The 23,859-nt window shown below is 46.8% G+C and overlaps 1 protein-coding gene across 1 annotated transcript in view; it reads left to right on the top strand.

Annotated features, from left to right (window-relative positions):
- The window catches only part of LOC121544270 (AT-rich interactive domain-containing protein 4A), a 33,275-nt gene that overhangs the window by 4,812 nt on the left and 4,604 nt on the right, over positions 1–23,859 (top strand). Inside the window, exons 5-20 of the mRNA XM_045209052.1 lie at positions 819–909; positions 3,366–3,445; positions 3,598–3,695; positions 5,697–5,829; positions 10,039–10,118; positions 10,344–10,420; positions 10,570–10,730; positions 12,211–12,286; positions 12,653–12,747; positions 13,122–13,219; positions 13,509–13,797; positions 14,061–14,320; positions 20,337–20,501; positions 21,319–21,578; positions 21,840–21,908; positions 22,238–23,432. Coding sequence (XP_045064987.1) covers positions 819–909; positions 3,366–3,445; positions 3,598–3,695; positions 5,697–5,829; positions 10,039–10,118; positions 10,344–10,420; positions 10,570–10,730; positions 12,211–12,286; positions 12,653–12,747; positions 13,122–13,219; positions 13,509–13,797; positions 14,061–14,320; positions 20,337–20,501; positions 21,319–21,578; positions 21,840–21,908; positions 22,238–23,432 — 3,227 coding nt within the window. The remainder of the gene's footprint in view (positions 1–818; positions 910–3,365; positions 3,446–3,597; positions 3,696–5,696; positions 5,830–10,038; positions 10,119–10,343; positions 10,421–10,569; positions 10,731–12,210; positions 12,287–12,652; positions 12,748–13,121; positions 13,220–13,508; positions 13,798–14,060; positions 14,321–20,336; positions 20,502–21,318; positions 21,579–21,839; positions 21,909–22,237; positions 23,433–23,859) is intronic.

Below are 23,859 nucleotides of genomic sequence, written 5' to 3'. Positions count from 1 at the left end.
AATGGTTCTGTACTTGTGACAACATAATGTCCTACAGGGTGCAGGCATATAGAACCGGTACAGATAAGGTATTGTCGACATGAAGTTCATGGTCATGTGACTAATGCCCTGGCAAATTACACTGATCACCTGTTTTTCAACAACTGTAAGCATCAATGGTACTGCAGTTGTTTTTGTGCTGATTTTTAACGCCAGAGTGTTAAACATTTTAAGTTGCCTAAAGGTTTAAAATGGCCTCAGTTTTTCTATCCTGATATTTTGTATGCCCAGTGTGGTTCCCTTTTCACTGTTCGAACACACGTGTCATGGGCTTTCACTTTGCCCAGGCACGTTACTTTCTTTATTTAGAGAAGACTTGATTTGAGATGCAATGTTAAAAGGTGCAATATGCAGAAATTGCTCCGCCATTTCCTGGTTGCTAAAATTCTAATAGGTTGCCTAATTTCAGTTTGTGACAAAACAAGCAATGTAGAAAGTCATTGTATTATCTAAAACCGCTGTAAAATATATTTTCCATAACCAAAAATATTGTTTTTTAAGTTGGTGTACAAAACCGAAAGTAAGACACAAAAAACTAACGTAAGAACGGGAAGCATATAAATAGCGCACCTAGAACAGATCTACCGCTTCTTAGACTTGCTTTCAATGAGAATGACAGATCTATAACTCTAATTTCTATGTGGATTTGGTCAGGTCGCCCAAAAAGTTACATATTGCAGCTTTTACTGTTGCCATTTTGAGTTATTTTTGAAATGGGACTAAAAGAGCAGCGCATATGAGGTGTCTCAAAGTCTCATCTCCCTGGCATCCTTTTGCAGGTGGGCTCCACAGTGGAGGTGAAGAGTGCAGAGGGGATCTGCAGTGAGGCAACCATCAACAAACTCACAGATGCCAGTTGGTACACAGTGGGTGAGTACAGCAACAACACTCAAACTAGTTTACAAGAAGTCCTGCTCCTCTGTTATCACCTGATAATGGTAGACTACATACAGTGGCTTGCGAAAGTATTCACCCCCCTTGGCATTTTTCCTATTCTGTTGCCTTACAACCTGGAATTAAAATGGATTTGGGGGGGGGTTGTATCATTTGATTTACACAACATGCCTACCACTTTGAAGATGCAAAATATTTTTTCTTGTGAAACAAACAAGAAATAAGACAAAAAAAACAGAACTTGAGCATGCGTAACTATTCACCCCCCCAAAGTCAATACTTTGTAGAGCCACCTTTTGCAGCAATTACAGCTGCAAGTCTCTTGGGGTGTCTATATAAGCTTGGCACATCTAGCCACTGAGATTTTTGCCTATTCTTCAAGGCAAAACTGCTCCAGCTCCTTCAAGTTGGATGGTGTATAGCAATCTTTAAGTCATACCACAGATTCTCAATTGGATTGAGGTCTGGGCTTTGACTAGACCATTCCAAGACATTTAAATGTTTCCCCTTAAACCACTCGAGTGTTGCTTTAGCAGTATGCTTAGGGTCATTGACCTGCTAGAAGGTGAACCTCCATCCCAGTCTCAAATCTCTGGAAGACTGAAACAGGTTTCCCTCAAGAATTTCCCTGTATTTAGCGCCATCCATCATTCCTTCAATTCTGACCAGTTTCCCAGTCCCTGCCGATGGAAAAACATCACCACAGCATGATGCTGCCACCACCATGCTTCACTGTGGGGATGGTGTTCTCAGGGTGATGAGGTGTTGGGTTTGTACCAGACATAGCGTTTTCCTTGATGGCCAAAAAGCTCAATCTGACCAGAGTACCTTCTTCCATATGTTTGGGGAGTCTCCCACATGCCTTTTGGCGAACACCAAACGTGTTTGCTTATTTCTTTCTGTAAGCAATGGCTTTTTTTTGGCCACTCTTCGGTAATGCCCAGCTCTGTGGAGTGTACGGCTTAAAGTGGTCCTATGGACAGATACTCCAATCTCCGCTGTGGAGCTTTGCAGCTCCTTCATGGTTATCTTTGGTCTCTTTGTTGCCTCTCAGATTAATGCCCTCCTTGCCTGGTCTGTGAGATTTGGTGGGCGGTCCTCTCTTGGCAGGTTTGTTGTGGTGCCATATTATTTCCATTTTTTAATAATGGATTTAATGGTGCTCCGTGGGATGTTCAAAATGTGGGATATTTTAAAAAACAACAACCCTGATCTGTACTTTTCCACAACTTTGTCACTGACCTGTTCGGAGAGCTCCTTGTTCTTCATGGTGCCGCTTGCTTGGTGGTGCCCCTTGCTTAGTGGTGTTGCAGACTCTGGGGCCTTTCAGAACAGTTGTGTATATATATACTGAGATCATGTGACAGATCATGTGACACTTAGATTGCACACAGGTGGACTTTAACTAATTATGTGACTTCTAAAGGTAATTGGTTGCACCAGATCTTATTTAGGGGCTTGATAGCAAAGGGGGTGAATACATACAGTGAGGGGAAAAAAGTATTTGATCCCCTGATGATTTTGTACGTTTGCCCACTGACAGACATTATCAGTCTATAATTTTAATGGTAGGTTTATTTGAACAGTGAGAGACAGAATAACAACAAAATAATCCAGAAAAAAGCATGTCAAAAATGTTATAAATTGATTTTCATTTTAATGAGGGAAATAAGTATTTGACCCCCTCTCAATCAGAAAGATTTCTGGCTCCCAGGTGTCTTTTATACAGGTAACGAGCTGAGATTAGGAGCACACTCTTAAAGGGAGTGCTCCTAATCTCAGCTTGTTACCTGTATAAAAGACACCTGTCCACAGAAGCAATCAAACAATCAATCAGATTCCAAACTCTCCACCATGGCCAAGACCAAAGAGCTCTCCAAGGATGTCAGGGACAAGATTGTAGACCTACACAAGGCTGGAATGGGCTACAAGACCATCGCCAAGAAGTTATGTTTTTCATTTCACTTCACCAATTTAGACTATTTTGTGTATGTCCATGACATGAAATCCAAATAAAAATCCATTTAAATTACAGGTTGTAATGCCAAAAAATAGGAAAAACGCCAAGGTGGATGAATACTTTTGCAAGGCACTGTACGTCTTTGTTGGTTGGTTGCATTTTGACTATTCTCTGTCATAACTGACTCTTGGTCAATAATACTATTTGTCTATATGATCCTGGGGAAGCAGTATACTTTGGTGTTAATGTTTAACATAAATACAATCTGGGCGGCAGGTAGCCTAGCGGTTAAGAGCGTTGGGTCAGTAACCGAAAGGTTGCTGGTTCAAATCCCTGAGCCGACTAGGTGAAAACTCTGTCGACATGCCCTTGAGTAAGGCACTTAACCCTAATTGCTCCTGTAAGTCGTTCTGGTTAAGAATAAATGTCAAATGTAAACATTACAAGGGAACTGCTTCCCACTGTGTTCCAGTGTTTGACGATGGGGATGAGAAGACACTCCGCAGGACGTCTCTGTGTCTGAAGGGAGAGAGACATTTTGCTGAGAGCGAGGTAAGAGGACTGGTCTTCTGACCTCACTATCTTCTTGGCCATTTGATTTGGTGGTCTCTCTGTTATTTTTGCTCTTTGATATATTGATTAAGACCCCTCTCTTTCTTGCTCCCTCTCCTCACTCCTCTCTATCTCTCTCTGTTGTTATCTAGACATTGGACCAACTGCCCCTGACCAACCCGGAGCACTTTGGCACCCCCGTCATCGGGAAGAAGGGAAACCGCGGAGGAAGGAGGTCATCTCAGGCTCAGTAAGTAGACCCTTCTTTTACCTTTCTCTTAACCCCTATTTTATTTTAAAACACACCTTTACCCCCCCCCTCCTCTAAGTTAACCTTTTAAAGCAAAACGCCACTCAAAACCAACCTTTTGGTTTATTTTATGTCATGTTTTCAAGCTATTGGACTTTCAAGAAGCAAAATGTCACTTGCCACATCATCATATGATGCATTTTGCTTCTTGAAAGTCCAATAGCTTGAAAACTTGACTGCTGATATGCAAAACATTTTAGGATTGTATCAACAGTGGACTAATGGAAAAAATATATACCCAAAACGTTTTTGAGTGGAGTTTTCCTTTAATGCTAGCCTGCAGTGGGCCATGTGGAACCACTGTGTTCTTGCTTTGGATACGGTTTGACCTGCAGTGGGCCATGTGGAACCACTGTGTTGTTCTTGCTTTGGATACGGTTTGATGACCTAACCTGCACTACCGCTTACAGCATGCTTCTTTAGATGCTCTGCCTGTAAACATTCAGACATGGTCATTATACAGTGCATTTGGAAGTATTCAGACCCCTTTTTCCACATTTTGTTACGTTACAGCCTTATTCAAAAAATTTTTTTTTTTACATCAATTTACACACTACCCCATAATGACAAAGCAAAAACAGGTTTTATGAAATGTTTGCAAATAAAAATATACCTTATTTACATAAGTATTCAGACCCTTTGCTATGAGACTCGAAATTTAGCCCAGGTGCTTCCTGTTTCCATTGATCATCCTTGAAATGTTTCTACAACTTGATTGGAGTCCACCTGTGCTAAATTCAATTGATTGTACATGATTTGAAAAGGCACACACCTGTCTATATAAGGTCCCACAGTTGACAGTGCATGTCAGAGCAAAAACCAAGCCATGAGGTTGAAGGAATTGTCCGTAGAGCTCCGAGACAGGATTGTGTCGAGGCACAGATCTGGGGAAGGGTACCAAAACATTTCTGCAGCATTGACGATCCCCAAGAACACAGTGGCCTCTATCATTCTTAAATGGAAGAAGTTTGTAACCACCAAGACTCTTCCTAGAGCTGGCCGCCCGGCCAAACTGAGCAATCGGGGGAGAAGGGCCTTGGTCAGGGAAGTGACCAAGAACCCAGTGGTCACTCTGACAGAGCTCTGGAGTTCCTCTGTGGAGATGGGAGAGCCTTCCAGAAGGACAACCATCTCTGCAGCACTCCACCAATCAGGCCTTCATGGTAGTGGCCAGACGGAAGCCACTCCTCAGTAAAAGGCACATGACAGCCCGCTTGGAATTTGCCAAAAGGCACCTAAAGACAATGCAGGAGTGGCTTCGGGACAAGTCTCTGAATGTCCTTGAGTGGCCCAGCCAGAGCCCGGACTTGAAACCGATCGAACATCTCTGGAGAGACCTGAAAATAGCTATGCAGCAACGCTCCCCATCTAACCTGACAGAGCTTGAGAGGATCTGCAGAGAAGAATGTGAGAAACACCCCAAGTACAGGTGTTCCAAGCTTGTAGGGTCATACCCAAGAATACTTGAGGCTGTAATTGCTGCCAAATGTGCTTCAACAAAGTACTGAGTAAAGGGTCTGAATACTTATGTAAATGTAATATTTTAATTTTTAATAAACTTGCAAACATTTCAAAAAACCTGTTTTTGCTTTGTCATTATGGGGTATTGTGTGTAGATTGAGAATTTTAAATAAATACATTTTTAGAATAAGGCTGTAACGTAACAAAATGTGAAAAAGTCAAGGGGTCTGAATACTTTCTGCACCCACAGTAAACAACAACATAGTTAGATTTATGATGAAGTTGAATAAAATGTAATGACTGTTTACAGTTGAACATTTGTAACTGGCTCCCATAGGCCTTTGTGGTTGATAGTGTTGAGCTTTCTATAGAGCTCTGTAGAAGCTTCTGACTGAGACTGAAGGTTTTGACAGAGACAGACTATAGCTTCTGACCTGTAAAGATTATGTTCTGACGTAGTCCCCTTGTTCAACCCATCAGTGCGAATGATGAAAAGGACTCGTCCTCCAGTGATGACGACAATGAGGACAGGAGGAGGCTAAACGATGACCTGCTGGGTAAAGTGGCCAGTATTCAGACTGGGACAGACCGGACATCCTGGTACCTGGCCCTGGTAAGTCACATCATGCATAGACCCTAGCCACACACACACTCTGTCGGTCTCTCTCTCTCTCGCTGCCTGTCGGTCTCTCTCTCTCGCTGCCTGTCGGTCTCTCTCTCTCGCTGCCTGTCGGTCTCTCTCTCTCGCTGCCTGTCGGTCTCTCTCTCTCGCTGCCTGTCGGTCTCTCTCTCTCGCTGCCTGTCGGTCTCTCTCTCTCGCTGTCTCTCTCTCTCGCTGCCTCTCTCTCTCTCTCTCTCGCTGCCTCTCTCTCTCTCTCTCTCGCTGCCTCTCTCTCTCTCTCTCTCGCTGCCTCTCTCTCTCTCTCTCTCGCTGCCTGTCGGTCTCTCTCTCTCTCTCTCGCTGCCTGTCGGTCTCTCTCTCTCTCGCTGCCTCTCTCTCGCTGCCTCTCTCTCGCTGCTGCCTCTCTCTCTCTCTCGCTGTCCCTCTCTCTCTCTCTCTCTCTCTCGCTGTCCCTCTCTCTCTCGCTGCCTCTCTCTCTCTCGCTGCCTCTCTCTCTCTCTCTCTCTCTCTCGCTGCCTCTCTCTCTCTCTCTCTCTCTCGCTGCCTCTCTCTCTCTCTCGCTGTCCCTCTCTCTCTCTCGCTGCCCCTCTCTCTCTCTCTCGCTGCCCTCTCTCTCTCTCTCTCTCGCTGCCCCTCTCTCTCTCTCTCTCTCTCTCTCTCTCGCTGCCCCCCCTCTCTCTCTCTCTCTCTCTCTCTCTCTCTCGCTGCCTCTCTCTCTCTCTCTCTCGCTGCCTCTCTCTCTCTCTCTCTCGCTGCCTCTCTCTCTCTCTCTCTCGCTGCCTCTCTCTCTCTCTCTCTCTCGCTGCCTCTCTCTCTCTCTCGCTGCCTCTCTCTCTCTCTCGCTGCCCTCTCTCTCTCTCTCTCTCTCTCTCTCTCGCTGCCTCTCTCTCTCTCTCTCTCTCGCTCCCTCTCTCTCTCTCTCTCTCTCTCTCGCTGCTCTCTCTCTCTCTCGCTGCCTCTCTCTCTCTCTCGCTGCCCTCTCTCTCTCTCTCGCTGCCTCTCTCTCTCTCTCTCGCTGCCTCTCTCTCTCTCTCGCTGCCTCTCTCTCTCTCTCTCTCTCTCTCTCTCTCTCTCTCTCGCTGCCTCTCTCTCTCTCTCTCGCTGCCTCTCTCTCTCGCTGCCTCTCTCTCTCTCGCTGCCCCTCTCTCTCTCTCTCTCTCTCTCGCTGCCTCTCTCTCTCTCTCTCGCTGCTCTCTCTCTCTCTCGCTGCCTCTCTCTCTCTCTCGCTGCCTCTCTCTCTCTCGCTGCCTCTCTCTCTCTCTCTCTCTCGCTGCCTCTCTCTCTCTCTCTCTCGCTGCTCTCTCTCTCTCTCTCTCGCTGCCTCTCTCTCTCTCGCTGCCTCTCTCTCTCTCGCTGCCTCTCTCTCTCTCGCTGCCTCTCTCTCTCTCTCTCTCTCGCTGCCTCTCTCTCTCTCTCTCTCTCGCTGCCTCTCTCTCTCTCGCTCACTGCCTCTCTCTCTCTCTCTCTCGCTGCCTCTCTCTCTCTCTCGCTGCCTCTCTCTCTCTCTCGCTGCCTCTCTCTCTCTCTCTCGCTGCCTCCCTCTCTCTCGCTCGCTGCCTCTCTCTCTCTCGCTCGCTGCCTCTCTCTCTCTCGCTCGCTGCCTCTCTCTCTCTCGCTCGCTGCCTCTCTCTCTCTCGCTCGCTGCCTCTCTCTCTCTCGCTCGCTGCCTCTCTCTCTCTCGCTCGCTGCCTCTCTCTCTCTCGCTCGCTGCCTCTCTCTCTCTCGCTTCGCTGCCTCTCTCTCGCTCGCTCGCTGCCTCTCTCTCTGCTCGCTCGCTGCCTCTCTCTCTCTCGCTCGCTCGCTGCCTCTCTCTCTCTCGCTCGCTCGCTGCCTCTCTCTCTCTCGCTCGCTCGCTGCCTCTCTCTCTCTCGCTCGCTCGCTGCCTCTCTCTCTCTCGCTCGCCTCGCTTTGCCTCTCTCTCTCTCGCTCTGCTTTCGCTGCCTCTCTCTCTCTCGCTCGCTCGCTGCCTCTCTCTCTCGCTCGCTCGCTGCCTCTCTCTCGCTCGCTCGCTGCCTCTCTCTCGCTCGCTCGCTGCCTCTCTCTCTCTCGCTCGCTCGCTGCCCTCTCTCTCTCTCTCGCTCGCTGCCTCTCTCTCTCGCTTCGCTGCCTCTCTCTCTCTCGCTCGCTCGCTGCCTCTCTCTCTCGCTCGCTCGCTGCCTCTCTCTCTCTCGCTCGCTGCCTCTCTCTCTCGCTCGCTCGCTGCCTCTCTCTCTCTCGCTCGCTCGCTGCCTCTCTCTCTCTGCTTCGCTCGCTGCCTCTCTCTCTCTCGCTCGCTCGCTGCCTCTCTCTCTCTCGCTCGCTGCCTCTCTTCTCTCGCTGCGTCTCTCTCTCGCCGCGCTCTCTTTCTCGCTGGCTTCCTCTCTCTCTCGCTCGCTGCTTTCGCTGCTCTCTCTCTCTCGCTCGCTCGCTGCCTCTCTCTCTCTGCTCGCTCGCTGCCTCTCTCTCTCTCGCTCGCTCGCTGCCTCTCTCTCTCTCGCTCGCTCGCTGCCTCTCTCTCTCTCGCTCGCTCGCTGCCTCTCTCTCTCGCTCGCTCGCTTCCTCTCTCTCTCTCGCTCCTCTCTCGCTCGCTCGCTCCCTCTCTCTCTCTCTCTCGCTCGCTCGCTGCCTCTCTCTCTCTCGCTCGCTCGCTGCCTCTCTCTCTCTCGCTCGCTCGCTGCCTCTCTCTCTCTCGCTCGCTCGCTGCCTCTCTCTCTCTCGCTCGCTCGCTGCCTGCTCTCTCTCTCGCTCGCTGCCTCTCTCTCTCTCTCGCTGCTCGCTGCCTCTCTCTCTCGCTCGCTCGCTGCCTCTCTCTCTGCTCGCTTTCGCTGCCTCTCTCTCTCGCTCGCTGCCTCTCTCTCTCTCGCTCGCTGCCTCTCTCTCGCTCGCTGCTCTCTCTCGCTCGCTGCGCTCTCTCTCGCTCGCTGCCGCTCTCTCTCTCGCTCGCTGCCGCTCTCTCTCTCGCCGCTGCTCTCTCTCGCTCGCTGCCGCTCTCTCGCTCGCTGCTGCTCTCTCTCTCGCTCGCTGCCTCTCTCTCTCGCTCGCTGCCTCTCTCTCTCGCTCGCTGCCTCTCTCTCTCGCTCGCTGCCGCTCTCTCTCTCTCTCGCTCGCTGCCTCTCTCTCTCTCGCTCGCTGCCTCTCTCTCTCTCTCTCTCGCTCGCTGCCCCTCTCTCTCTCTCGCTGCCTCTCTCTCTCGCTGCCCCTCTCGGTCTCTCTCGCTGCCTGTCGGTCTCTGCCTGTCGGTCTCTCTTCCTTATAAACATTAACTATGGAATGCAAATGGAATTTTGACTTGGGAGCACCAGTGCCGCTCAGATAATACATTGAATAGCACATGGTTACATCTGTATCATTGTTTCAAGTCCGGTGTGCTCAGGCTGTTGTTGGATTTGTATTATTTGAGGGGAGTGCATGAGCAAAGTCATTTGTATTATTTGACTTTTCCTGTGAGAACCTTTACCACAAGCATGTCTGATTAGGTTTAGCTGTACCACAGCCTCTGGCATAGAAACAAACATGGCTTAGTGTCCGTGGTTGCTCATTTACAAAGCAGAAAACCGCTTGTCTCCAAACTGAAGACCTATTTTACCGGAGCAAACTTTTTTTATTTCTAGCACCAATTCGCAGGACACTCTTAAAGGGGTATACACAAATTAATTATCATGACGTTCCAATAAACCCCATTTGATCTTTACATTTTGGGGGGGGGGATCCCATCAAGGTGTGCCACGGTTCAAAAAAGGTTGGAAACTACTGGTTTATACAACCACCTGAAAAACAGAACCCATTGTGAAACTGAAAGCAAATGGATAATAACCTTCCTTGGCCTTTGGTCCTTCTTGTATGATGATACTTTGATATTAGGGCTGGGTGATACAGACAAAATATCGTATGATATTTTTCTCATATTTGACGGTATTTTATGTTTCTGAATAATACAAGTTCTAAATATGATTTATGAGTAGTGCATAACCCTAGAATGGTGGCAACCTGAATTCTAAGTGATTTTAATAGGCTTTCTCTATTCTGATGGTTTTGTACTCAACCAAACTAGGAAGAAACTGACAGTGACGTTGTCCAACTTGTTGAACTTTTCATTTATTGAGCACTGTATAAAAATACCTTTATAGATGGTACGTGGATCCATATCGGTATTCACAATATATCGCCCAGCACTATTTGTAATTGCTCCTAACTTTCCCTTTCTTTACGGGTTTTGTCTAGGTGATATCACCCAGCTGCAACGATGACCTGACAGTCAGGAAAGACCAATGTTTAGTGAGATCATTTGCAGACTCCAAATTGTAAGTATTGTTCATCCTACTCTTGTGTTGTAGAGTTAAGGAAATTCTGGTCAGTTTACAAATATTATGTCTTGTTTGATATTTGCCCCATACATTTTCTAGCCAAGGGCAATGTAAACATGCATGTATTTTTGCTATTATTTGCTATTATAGTGTTCTCAGAATTGGTAACATTTGTAGCTGAATACACATGCATTTAGATGTTTTTTTGTGGGGGGTTTTCAGTCGCACGGTGGCAAGAAAGGAGATCCATGAAGTGAACATGGATAGCGTATCTAAAGCTGAGTTCTCGTCGAGGAATGGTAAGGTTGGCTCACCTAGGGAGCTCAACAATCAATTCCAGTTAGTTCAAGAACTGAATAGGTGTTCCTATGGAGAAATGTATTGTCCAAGTCAACTGAATTGACATAAAATTAACCTGTAACTCTTGACTTCCTCTGGCTATTCCCAGGTTTGGAGGAGGCAGTGTATTTCCTCAAAACCAAGGTGGTCCCTGACAGTTGGAAGATGGACATGAGCGAGATCTTAGAATCCTCCAGCAGTGATGAGGAGGAGGACAAGGAAGGAGAAGATAGTGAGGAGGAGGAGGAGAAGGAGGAGGATGACGACGAGGTAAGAAGAACACTGTTCTGTTTCAGGCTAGAAGGTTATTTCAAGCCTACAAGTAAACCACTTTCCTTTTAGGTGCTGACTGGACCAGCACCTTGCCACATTCAGAAATTAGACATTTCTATCAGTTTTGACAAAGCAGTAGTTTAACTGTATACTGAAGTGTAATGTTCTAACAATTGCCATCATAACCTGCTTGTGAAGCCTGGGCTTGGCTATCGTAATAGGTACTACTTCACGGAGGGAGAAAAAAGGAAGTTCTTATCTTATTTTGCCATGATAAGGGTTCAAAACGAGAGCCGTCTCCATTGAGTAATGTAAACCCAGCTGTTGTATTGCACACTGTAGTGACCTCACCTGCCTGGTCTGTCAAAGAAGTTGGCTTGTACAATGCCTTCATTGCATTCCCACTCTGACATCTTATGGCTACTGAATCACCTTGATTGAGCCAGACTCCCAATAGACCCTGGATGCATCCCAAATTGCACTATATTCCTTTTTAGTGTAACTACATTTCACCAGGGCCCATAGTCACTAGGGTGCCATTTGGGACACACCCCCAGTGTGTGGGACAGCCCCTGCCTCAGGAACAACAATGGTTTCATTCTTCTTGCTCCCAGAGTTTTGGACAAATGGCCATTTGTGTGGTTTCCGACACTGTTCCCATAGCAACCGGCAGCTACTTCCTATCGTTTAGAGAGGGGCTGTGGGGATTGGCTGTGGTCCAGTGGAGTCGTGCCAGCCAGGCTGTCCTAAAATAGGTTCACTTTACTGTGTATTTACTTGTGTCTGGAGCATTTTATGTCAATCATGGTATAGTTCACACATTACACACACAGTACATTCAGGAAGTATTCAGACCCCTTGACTTTTTTTTGTGTAAATTATTTCATGCAAGTGGCTTGACAAGTAACAGAATGAGCAACATTTTCAGAAGCAAAGTATGAGCTCAAAATAATCTGTTACCTGACTGACTACTGGCCTTGGTATACGTAACATTTTCCTCTGCTCTAGTAGCATTGCTAGCTCTACAGGAATGTACAGTTGAAGTCGGAAGTTTACATACTTAGGTTGTAGTCATTAACTTTTTCAACCACTCCACAAATTTCTTGTTAACAGACTATAGTTTTGGCAAGTCGGTTAGGACATCTACTTTGTGCATGACAAAAGTAATTTTTCCAACAATTGTTTACAGACAGATTATTTCACTTATAATTCACTGTGTATGTAAACTTCCGACTTCAACGGTAGCTATGTCAAGACTGATGGGGTTTTACGTGCATGCCTCGTTGTCTTCCGTCTTTTTAAAAACGTTACCTTTATTTTACCAAGTTAGTTGCTTTGATATTTGGGGCTAAAATATGTTTGTCAAGAGACCTTGTCAAAATAGCAGCACAATCGCTGACTGATAATGACTAACATATCGTCGGTTGATGCCTCATTTGCCTATTTTAACCAAGGTGTGTTGCGTTTACCTTCCCAGCAGCCTGAGGACGAGGCGGACCCAGAGGAGAGGGATCACTTCCTGCAGCAGCTGTATAAGTTCATGGAGGATCGAGGTGAGCCTTCAGCCCTGTCCCATATCCTCCTGCCATCTCCCCGTTTATATGTCCCAAATAGCACCCTATTTCCTATATAGTGCCCTACTTTTGACATGGGCCAATTGGTGATCTTTCATATGACTTACTGCGCACAACACTTTACTGCAAGCGCACAAACACACTACCTGGCCGGCTCTGGCTCTGAATGCCCCATCCATCCTTCATTTGATTTCACTGCAGTTCTTTATCACACAATGCATCCTTATCAGTCATTCAACGACAACACATGAAATAAGAACAATGGTCCTGTGATTTGGAATGCCCTAGAATGTGCTGCTTTTCCTCTGTGTAACGTCACTGCTCCTCTCGTCCTCTCATCCTCAGGGACGCCAATTAACAAGCCTCCTGTGCTCGGCTACAAGGATCTGAACCTCTTCAAGCTCTTCAGGCTAGTCTACCAGCAGGGGGGCTGTGACAAAGTGAGTGAATCTCATCTATACAGCTACCCCCCCTTTCATCTGAGTCCTCCTCACAGACTGTCTGGTCTCGTCATCTAATGTGAACAACCTGTTCTCACCAGCTTTGTCTCTCCTCTGCCTCTGTAAGCAGACTTGCAGCATTTAGCTTTTTAGTGGACTATCAAGGTCATGGAGGGGCTGTCTGGCTGGTGTTTTGCACGTCAGCTGCTATGAGGGCAAAGAAAACAACAGGCCTGAAATATGACTTAACAATTTTGACGTTGGTAGCGTTTTGTCTCACTACCTCCCTGTTTGTTTTGTTGAAGATATTATTGATATAGCGTAGCCTACATGAATGATTATTCATATGTTACGTTGATGGTTGTTATTTGCAGATTGAAAGTGGATCTGTGTGGAAACAAATCTACATGGACCTGGGCATTCCCATCCTAAACTCTGCTGCCTCCTACAATGTGAAGACTGCCTACAGAAAGTAGGTGTTTGTTCACCTCACTCAGACTGAAAAGCGCTCTTTACCAGACAAGTCTTTATTTTGAAGCTATTGACAGTCATTTGCGTTGACGTTGAGAAATGAACTCAATGTCTGTTGCCGTGATAAATTCAAACTGTGTTCTAGGCCGGATTACTGTGAGTCTATATAAATACATTTGATTGATGGATATTTTACGTTTTTTGCACCAAGATTATTTAGAAGTGTGTGGTGAGTGACATTTACTGTGCTTGAGGGAGTGCTAATACATTGTGTGTGTATTTGTGTGTAGGTACCTGTATGGCTTTGAGGAGTACTGCCGCTCAGCCTGCATCGTGTTCAGGACCATCCACCACAACGAGGCTCGTCCAGCCTCCCAGTCCTCCCAGTCCCAGACAGAGCATAAGGCTGCCCAGGTCCTTCAGGTAACGGTGAAGGACAAAGACAAGGAGAGCCAGGGTCCAACACCACCCGTCCAGACTGAGTCTGTGGCATCCACAGAGGACAAGCCTGCCCAGGAGGAGGCTGAGTCGGGGAGTGAGAGTGACAAAGAGGGCCACACAGATATCTCCTCTCCCAGGGTTAGTAGGAGTTTTCAAAAACAACTTTTGTCCTGTGTGGTGGTTTACTTGTGATTTGCACACAACTTTTTCTGAACTCTGTTAGATTTCCTCCCAATTCGCCTTCTCAAAATTAATTGAACTTGGGTTCATCCCATCTGATCTTTTCATCTAATGTGTTTTGAGGAAGAGGCGAGGAAAAAGTGAGAAAGCGCTGTACTATAGTTACTGTAGATTTTTTGCAGAGTTCCAGACACTAATCTGTTCTCTATCCTTTCCCTCAGGGGAGGAGACGGTGCACTGTGACCCCGGTCAAAGCTGAGACGAAGGAACCTGTCAAGCTGGAGAAGATCAAAGAGCAGGAGCCGAGTGGTCTGGGTGTGGGGGAGACCAGCGGAGAGGAGACGGGAGGTCAAAGAGAAAGCAGCAGGTCAGACGGAGGGGACACCCCGGGGAAGAAATGCAGCCGACGCCTGGAGGAGTCCGATAAAGAGTCTGAGGACGAAGGGGAAGATGAGGACAGCGAGAGGAGAGTTGGAGAACGGTACTGTTGAATGTTAATGAAACATCACAGTGTAATATTAATGGTGATCGATTTAATGGAATGTTTAAGATGAGGTAATGAATGAATGTCACCTCAGGGCAAGTCTATTGGCTGCCAAGTATGAATCTTCTCAAGTTCCTCCATTTTGTACTTGTCAGGATGTGTTGCCATTGAACAGAATAGAATGTTGTGAATTGGGTAACACACAGGCAGAATATAATTATAATCTGTGTGGTTTCACATACTTGCTGAAAGTCTTGTGATGCCATGTTTTCTGGTTGGTTTCCTATTGGATGGGAGTGCAGCTGAATTGTTTTGTTTTGCTGTAGTGTGCCGAGCTCACTGTCGTATTCTCACTAGGAAGCAAACTGACCGAAACGGGGAGAGAAGACCTACCTAAACTTGTCCAATAAGAAACACACATTTTTGTTGCAAAACGTTTTGCTACGGTGTGAACTAATGAATGAGTCCCATTTATATCATGTGAAATTGGAGTAGTGCCAGTTGTACTGGCTGAAAAGCTTCTTCACTGAGTTTGAGGGCCTCGTTCTGATGGCTCTACAGGGAGCCCAAAGGTCTTTTGTGATGTTACTGTAGGACTGTTTTGTTCGATCACAGAAAAGGAGTCTGTAGAGAACCCTTGAGTAGCCTGGCCTACCAGGGTAAAGCGACGTGTCCTGCCCAGGGTTTTGATGAAAATAAGCGTTTGCATCGTTATGAACAGCGAGGTCTGTCGAGAGGTCAGCTTAGCTTCTCCATCTACAGTGCCTTCAGAATGCATTCACACTCCTTGACTTTTTCCACATTTTGTTGTGTTACAACCTTAATTTAAAATGGATTAAATGTCCATAAAAAAAAGGTCACTGGCTTACACACAATACTCTATAATGTCAGCGGAGAAAAAAACCCAAAAAAACCAAAAAAAAACAATTATACAACATTTAAAGCTGAAATGTCTTGAGTCAATAAGTATTCAGCCTCTTTGTTATGGCAAGCCTCAATAAGTTCAGGAGTGAAAATGTGCTTAACAAGTTGCATGGACTCACTCTGAGCACAATAATAGTTTTTAACATGATTTTTGATCTCTGTACCCCACACATACATTTATCTGTAAGGTCCCTCAGTCGAGCAGTGAATTTCAAACACAGATTCAACCACAAAGACCAGGGAGGTTTTCCAATGCCTCGCAAAGAAGGACACCTGTTGGTAGATGCGTAAAAATAAAATAAGCAGACATTGAATATCCCTTTGAGCATGGTGAAGTTATCAATTACACTTTGGATGGTGTACACCCAGTCCCTACAAAGATACAGATGTCCCTCCTAACTCAATTTCCGGAGAGAAATTAAACCACTCACCATGAGGCCAATTGTGACTTTAAAACTGTTAGAGTTGAATGGATGTGATGGGAGAAAACTGAGGATGGATCAACAACATTGTAGTTACTCCACAATACTAACCTCATTGACAGAGTGAAAAACAGGAAGCCTGTACAGAATACAAATATTCCAAAACATGCGTCCTGTTTGCAACAAGACACAAAAGTAATACTGCAAATAAATGTGGCAAAGAAAATAACTTTTTGTCCTGAATAAAAGTGTTATGTTTGGGGCAAATCCAATACAACACATTACTGAGTACCACTCTCCATATTTTCAAGCATAGTGGTAGCCGCATCATGTTATGGGTACAGTGCATTCGGAAAGTATTCAGACCCCTTGACTTTTTCCACATTTTGTTACGTTACAGCCTTATTCTAAAATGTATTAAATAAAAAATGTTCCACAGCAATCTACACACAATACCCCATAATGACAAAGCGAAAACAGGCTCTTAGAAATGTTTACAAAGTTAAAAATAATCAACTGAAATACCTATTTACGTATTCAGACCCTTTGCTATGAGACTCCAAATTGAGCTCAGGTGCAACCTGTTTCCATTGGTCATCCTTGAGATGTTTCTACAACTTGATTGGAGTCCACCTGTGGTAAATTCAATTGATTAGGCATGATTTGGGAAGGCACACACCTGTCTATATAAGGTCCCACAGTTGACAGTGCATGTCAGAGCAAAAACCAAGCCATGAGGTTGAAGGAATTGTCTGTAGAGCTCCAAGACAGGATTGTGTCGAGGCACAGATCTGGGGAAGGGTACCAAAACATTTCTGCAGCATTGACGATCCCCAAGAACACAGTGGCCTCTACAAACTTCTTCCATTTAAGAATGATAACCACCAAGACTCTTCCTAGAGCTGGCCGCCCGGCCAAACTGAGCAATCGGGGGAGAAGGGCCTTGGTCAGGGAAGTGACCAAGAACCCAGTGGTCACTCTGACAGAGCTCTGGAGTTCCTCTGTGGAGATGGGAGAGCCTTCCAGAAGGACAACCATCTCTGCAGCACTCCACCAATCAGGCCTTCATGGTAGTGGCCAGACGGAAGCCACTCCTCAGTAAAAGGCACATGACAGCCCGCTTGGAATTTGCCAAAAGGCACCTAAAGACAATGCAGGAGTGGCTTCGGGACAAGTCTCTGAATGTCCTTGAGTGGCCCAGCCAGAGCCCGGACTTGAAACCGATCGAACATCTCTGGAGAGACCTGAAAATAGCTATGCAGCAACGCTCCCCATCTAACCTGACAGAGCTTGAGAGGATCTGCAGAGAAGAATGTGAGAAACACCCCAAGTACAGGTGTTCCAAGCTTGTAGGGTCATACCCAAGAATACTTGAGGCTGTAATTGCTGCCAAATGTGCTTCAACAAAGTACTGAGTAAAGGGTCTGAATACTTATGTAAATGTAATATTTCAGTTTTCTATTTTTTATAAATTAGCAAACATTTCTACAAACCTGTTTTTGCTTTGTCATTATATGGTATTGTGTGTAGATTGAAGGTACATAAAAAATAAAAATAAAGGTTTTTAGAATAAGGCTGTAACGTAACAACGTGGAAAAAGTCAAGGGGTCTGAACACTTTCTAAAGGCACTGTATGCTTGTAATCGTTAACGACTGGGGAGTTTCTCAGGATAAAAATAAACTTGATGGAGCTAAGCACAGGCAAAATCATAGAGGAAAACCTGGTTCAGTCTGCTTTCCACCAGACACTGGGAGATTTAATTAACCTTTAAGTAACCTAAAACACAAGGCCAAATCTACACTAGAGCTGCTTACCAAGATGACAGTGAATGTTCCTGTGTGGCCAATGAACAGTTTAGACTTAAATCTACTTAAAAATCTATGGCAAGACCTGAAAATGGTTGTTTAGCAATGATCAACAACCAATTTGACAGAGCTTGATGAATTTTGAAAAGCGTAATGGGTGAATGTTGCACAATCCAGGTGTGGAAAGCACTTCGATTTATCCAGAAAGACTAAAAGCTGTCTACGGTCCTTCTACAAAGTATTGACTCGGGTGTGAATACTTATGTAAATTAGATATTTAATTTTCAATACATTTGCAAACATTTCTGAAAACATGTTTTCACGTTGTCATTATGGGGTATTGTACAGTGGGGAAAAAAAGTATTTAGTCAGCCACCAATTGTGCAAGTTCTCCCACTTAAAAAGATGAGAGAGGCCTGTAATTTTCATCATAGGTACACGTCAACTATGACAGACAAAATGAGGAAAAAAAATCCAGAAAATCACATTGTAGAATTTTTAATGAATTTATTTGCAAATTATGGTGGAAAATAAGTATTTGGTCACCTACAAACAAGCACGATTTCTGGCTCTCACAGACCTGTAACTTCTTCTTTAAGAGGCTCCTCTGTCCTCCACTCGTTACCTGTATTAATGGCACCTGTTTGAACTTGTTATCAGTATAAAAGACACCTGTCCACAACCTCAAACAGTCACACTCCAAAGTCCACTATGGCCAAGACCAAAGAGCTGTCAAAGGACACCAGAAACAAAATTGTAGACCTGCACCAGGCTGGGAAGACTGAATCTGCAATAGGTAAGCAGCTTGGTTTGAAGAAATCAACTGTGGGAGCAATTATTAGGAAATGGAAGACATACAAGACCACTGATAATCTCCCTCGATCTGGGGCTCCACGCAAGATCTCACCCCACAGTTGATTCAAAAATGATCACAAGAACGGTGAGCAAAAATCCCAGAACCACACGGGGGGACCTAGTGAATGACCTGCAGAGAGCTGGGACCAAAGTAACAAAGCCTACCATCAGTAACACACTACGCCGCCAGGGACTCAAATCCTGCAGTGCCAGACGTGTCCCCCTGCTTAAGCCAGTACATGTCCAGGCCCGTCTGAAGTTTGCTAGAGTGCATTTGGATGATCCAGAAGAGGATTGGGAGAATGTCATATGGTCAGATGAAACCAAAATAGAACTTTTTGGTAAAAACTCAACTCGTCGTGTTGGGAGGACAAAGAATGCTGAGTTGCATCCAAAGAACACCATACCTACTGTGAAGCATGGGGGTGGAAACATCATGCTTTGGGGCTGTTTTTTCTGCAAAGGGACCAGGATGACTGATCCGTGTAAAGGGAAAGAATGAATGGGGCCATGTATCGTGAGATTTTGAGTGAAAACCTCCTTCCATCAGCAAGGGCATTGAAGATGAAACGTGGCTGGGTCTTTCAGCATGACAATGATCCCAAACACACCGCCCGGGCAACGGAGTGGCTTCGTAAGAAGCATTTCAAGGTCCTGGAGTGGCCTAGCCAGTCTCCAGATCTCAACCCCATAGAAAATCTTTGGAGGGGATTTGAAAGTCCGTGTTGCCCAGCGACAGCCCCAAAACATCACTGCTCTAGAGGAGATCTGCATGGAGGAATGGGCCAAAATACCAGCAACAGTGTGTGAAAACCTTGTGAAGACTTACAGAAAACGTTTGACCTGTGTCATTGCCAACAAAGGGTATATAACAAAGTATTGAGAAACTTTTGTTATTGACCAAATACTTATTTTCCACCATAATTTGCAAATAAATTCATAAAAAATCCTACAATGTGATTTTCTGGATTTCTTTCTCTCATTTTGTCTGTCATAGTTGACGTGTACCTATGATGAAAATTACAGGCCTCTCTCATCTTTTTAAGTGGGAGAACTTGCATAATTGGTGGCTGACTAAATACTTTTTCCCCCCACTGTATGTAGATGGGTGATAAATACTTTTTAATAAATGTTGAATTCAGGCTGTAACACAATGTGGAATCAGTCAAGGGGTATGAATATTTACTGAGGGCACTGTATGTTGAACAAGCTTTGAACCTGTGTTAATGGTGTTAGTAACCTGCTTTTGGAGGTTAGCTAGCAGCGGCTTCTTTATTTTACCTGCATTTGGAACTTGTATGTTGATTTACACAATCACCTTTTGATTCAAGTCATGATTAGGGATATTTTAGGCAAGGGTGATCAGCTAAACATGAGCAGCTAGCTTTTATTTTTGTGAATGGGCACCGTAAGTATGCATGGGTCGGGTTACTAAAAGATTTAAAAGGCTATTTGGGACAGCTTTTCTGTTGCCTGGTTACCCATCCACATTGCTCCGGCCAAACGCCTCGCCCACTAATGTTCTTTCTCTACAATGAGTCTGGGGCGTGTTCAAATAGAAATAGGCTATGTAGATCAAACACGACTCCGACATGTAGAATAAGGAATCACATCGGCTCTATTCATGGCATTTCTATCTGCAACATTCAAGAATATTTGGCAACTGAACAAGGCCCTGGATTTTCCTCCCTCCCTGCCGACTTCTGTAATGCAAACACATTCTGACCTTTCTGGTTGGTCCTAGAAACCGATGGGTTTGGCCAGAGCCGGCCTACATAATGACGTCAACGTTGATACTCTGATTGGTTAATCGCTGTTGAATTTGTTTTGTACGCCCCTCATTTTGATGTCACACAAACAAATTCTAGGATGTCAGTTTCAGACAATGTATGTAGTGATCGTCAGAAGAGCAGCGGAACTATTCAGGATTATGAGTCATCAGGCTAAGCTTTTCTGTGCATAGGTTTTTCCTTTGGCCCTGTTTTGATGTGCGTGCGTGTGTACAGGGCTGAGGACGAGGACTCAGAAGACTCTGTGACAGGGACTAAGGTGAAGGTGAAGTACGGCCGAGGGAAGACCCAGAAGATATACGAGGCCAACATCAAGAAGACTGAGAACGATGATGCCGGAGATGTCCTGTACCTGGTCCACTACTATGGCTGGAACGTCAGGTAACCCATGGACACATGCTTCCATTCTCACCCACCTCAAAGACATTATGGGGATTTCTGTGTGTTTATGATTCGCTGTCTTGGTCATGGCAGTATTTTCAGTATTACTTATCCACCTGTCTCTATTTCTTTCTGTTTTTGAAGTTACTTGACTGTCAATGTAGTGCGAGGATCTTTCTGCCATAGAAACCCTTGGGCGGGCTGCTTAAGCGTTTTTTTTGGGACACCTAAGTCCAAACTGTAAAATATAATATTTTTAGACCTACATTTTCGGGATGGAAGAACGCTTTCAGTGTAAACTTAAACTAAAACCAGATATAAAGTATGTAGAAAAGATAATGGACCTATATATTTTTTTAAATAATATAATCTTTGAGAACTAACAGTCACCAAAATAAAAGCTTGACAGTCAGGGGAGTTGAAAATTCCCAAAACATTGAATTTAACAGTATTGATTTTGTTATTAAGTTTAAGAACACTGCATTAGCCATGGCAAAATGCACAGAATTGCTGGAAATTATCTTTAAAACTGCAACATTTTCTCTCAGCTCCATGGCAAAATGTGTAGAATTGCCGGAAATTAACTTTAAAAGTAAATCTCAGCTCCATTGAGAAATTCGTAGAATTGCAGGAAATTGACCACTATCATTGCCACGCCCCCTGCCACGCCCATCGCCTAAGCCCCTTTTTGATCCAGAAATAAACCTGTAATTTGTTTCTTAGTGCAAGCAGTGTGTTACTGTTGCATGTGTATAATCTGAGAGATTTAATGAGTGAGTCTAGCTATAATGTTTACGGTTTAATTTCCCCTCTATAGGTATGATGAGTGGGTCAAAGCAGACCGGATTATCTGGCCTGTCGACAAGGGCGGAACAAAAAATAAACAGAAAAAGAAAGTCATGAACAAAGAAGATGGAGAGAAGGACAAGCAGGGGAAGCTGGGTGGGTTGAGAGGTCGCCCTCTTCTCAGAACCACTCCCCCCAGTGCCAACCGCAGCGTCTCCAAGACCCCCAGCCGTGAGGGGCGCTCCAGCAGCAAGAGCAAATCTGACTCATCAGCCCTGCCCAACGGAGAGGGTAAGAGACACGAGACCTGTACCTAAACCAGCATGTAACATGACTCCACGGGTGCATCCCAATAGTGAACCTTGGCTTTCTTTTCTCATCTCATCACCTTAATCTGCACCTATTATCAGTCCTATGGAGAGGGTGGACCTGTGGGGCTTGTTCAGCAGGGTGCAATGTTATAGAATGTTCAGACCGAAACGTAGAATAGATCTGCAGCGTCTGTCATGTAGAATCGTGAGAACTTTATTCATTCAATTTGTCTGTGAACAGGTACCCCTCGCCGACGCACAAGAAGAACCTCTGGGATGTATGACTCGGACAGGGATGCCAACTCCAATGGTAAGTACATACCTTTAAATACAGAGGCAGTATAGTGTAGTCACTACTTTAATTAGGATAACTATGATAGTCCACATCTAAGGATGATTAGAGGGTGTTTCTGGCCACGTGAGGCGGATTTTATCAGACACAGATTAAACCTAGTCCTGGGCTAAAGTAGCCCTTTCAGTGGACATTCTGCATTGATTTTGAGTCCAGGACTACAGTTAATCTGTGTCTGGGGAAACTACCCCTTGGTGTTTGGAAGTAATGGTTATTTAAATGATTGAAGCCAGGAATTTTGTTAGGATGGAAGCTAACCCTTGATGTGCCCCCTCTACTTCTCTTAGAAGAGTCAGGGAATTCGTCCGAGGACAGTGAGTCAGAGGATTCTCCTGAGAAGAAGCCTGCATGGGCGGAGAGAACGGACCCCGCCACGGCCCGTAAGCAGGAAGAGGAGGAGGACCTGAGGGTGGAGAGAGGAAGAGCAGAGGCAGTGGCCGCCGCAGCCCAAGCAGCAGCACAGCTCCAGCCCCCCAGCAGCCCTCAGGAGAAGGAGCAGCAGGAGGACAAACTCCCTGAGAGGAGGGAGCCTGTGAAGGAGAAAGAGGAGGCTGAGGAGCAGCCCCAGGCGCCCCCCATGACCCCTGAACCCAACAGACCCAAGGAAGAGGACCCCCCTACCCCGAAATCCCCCAGGTCTAAAGCAGCACGTAGAAGTAACGTTAGAGAGCCAGAGAGGAACACCAACAACACTGAGTCTGAAACACCCACCAACACCATCATCACCACCACTCCCAACCACACTGAGACAGAGTCGTCCCCCAGCCCACGCCCCCTGAAGAGGCAGGATGAGCCCATGGTGGTCCTTCACTGTCTCCCTGCTGAGCACCTACCCAGCATGCCCGACCTCCCCATCATGGACTCCGACACAGACTCCGCCACGGAGGAGGAGATTTGCAGGGAGCAGCGAGTCGTGGCCAAGCGTAAAGCCACAGAGCACAGGACGCCAGACAAGAAGGTGCGTCTAGACTGGAGGGAGGAGACTGCCAAAATGGGATCGCCTGAGAGGAGGCCCCATGATTCGCCTGGGGGGAGGCCCCATGATTCGCCTGGGGGGAGGCCCCATGATTCGCCTGGGGGGAGGCCCCATGATTCGCCTGGGGGGAGGCCCCATGATTCGCCTGGGGGGAGGCCCCATGATTCGCCTGGGGGGAGGCCCCATGATTCGCCTGGGGGGAGGCCCCATGATTCGCCTGGGGGGAGGCCCCCTGATTCGCCAGCGGGGAGGCCCCCTGAGTCGCCAGCGGGGAGGCCCCCTAGGTCGCCAGCGGGAAGGCCCCCTGAGTCGCCAGCGGGGAGGCCCCCTGAGTCGCCAGCGGGGAGGCCCCCTGAGTCGCCAGCGGGCAGGCCCACTGAGTCGCCAGCGGGCAGGCCCACTGAGTCGCCAGCGGGCAGGCCCACTGAGTCGCCAGCGGGCAGGCCCACTGAGTCGCCAGCGGGCAGGCCCACTGAGTCGCCAGCGGGAGGCCCACTGAGTCGCCAGCGGGAGGCCCACTGAGTCGCCAGCGGGCAGGCCCACTGAGTCGCCAGCGGGCAGGCCCACTGAGTCGCCAGCGGGCAGGCCCACTGAGTCGCCAGCGGGCAGGCCCACTGAGTCGCCAGCGGGCAGGCCCACTGAGTCGCCAGCGGGGAGGCCCACTGAGTCGCCAGCGGGGCCCACTGAGTCGCCAGCGGGCAGGCCCACTGAGTCGCCAGCGGGGAGGCCCACTGAGTCGCCAGCGGGAGGCCCACTGAGTCGCCAGCGGGGAGGCCCACTGAGTCGCCAGCGGGGAGGCCCACTGAGTCGCCAGCGGGGAGGCCCACTGAGTCGCCAGCGGGGAGGCCCACTGAGTCGCCAGCGGGGAGGCCCACTGAGTCGCCAGCGGGGAGGCCCACTGAGTCGCCAGCGGGAGGCCCACTGAGTCGCCAG

This window comes from Coregonus clupeaformis, chromosome 29 (genome assembly GCF_020615455.1).
Source record: "Coregonus clupeaformis isolate EN_2021a chromosome 29, ASM2061545v1, whole genome shotgun sequence".
Classification (NCBI taxonomy): Eukaryota; Metazoa; Chordata; class Actinopteri; order Salmoniformes; family Salmonidae; genus Coregonus; species Coregonus clupeaformis.
The sequence above is the reverse complement of the archived record's forward strand: the minus strand, read 5'-3'. Positions and strand labels throughout refer to the sequence as shown.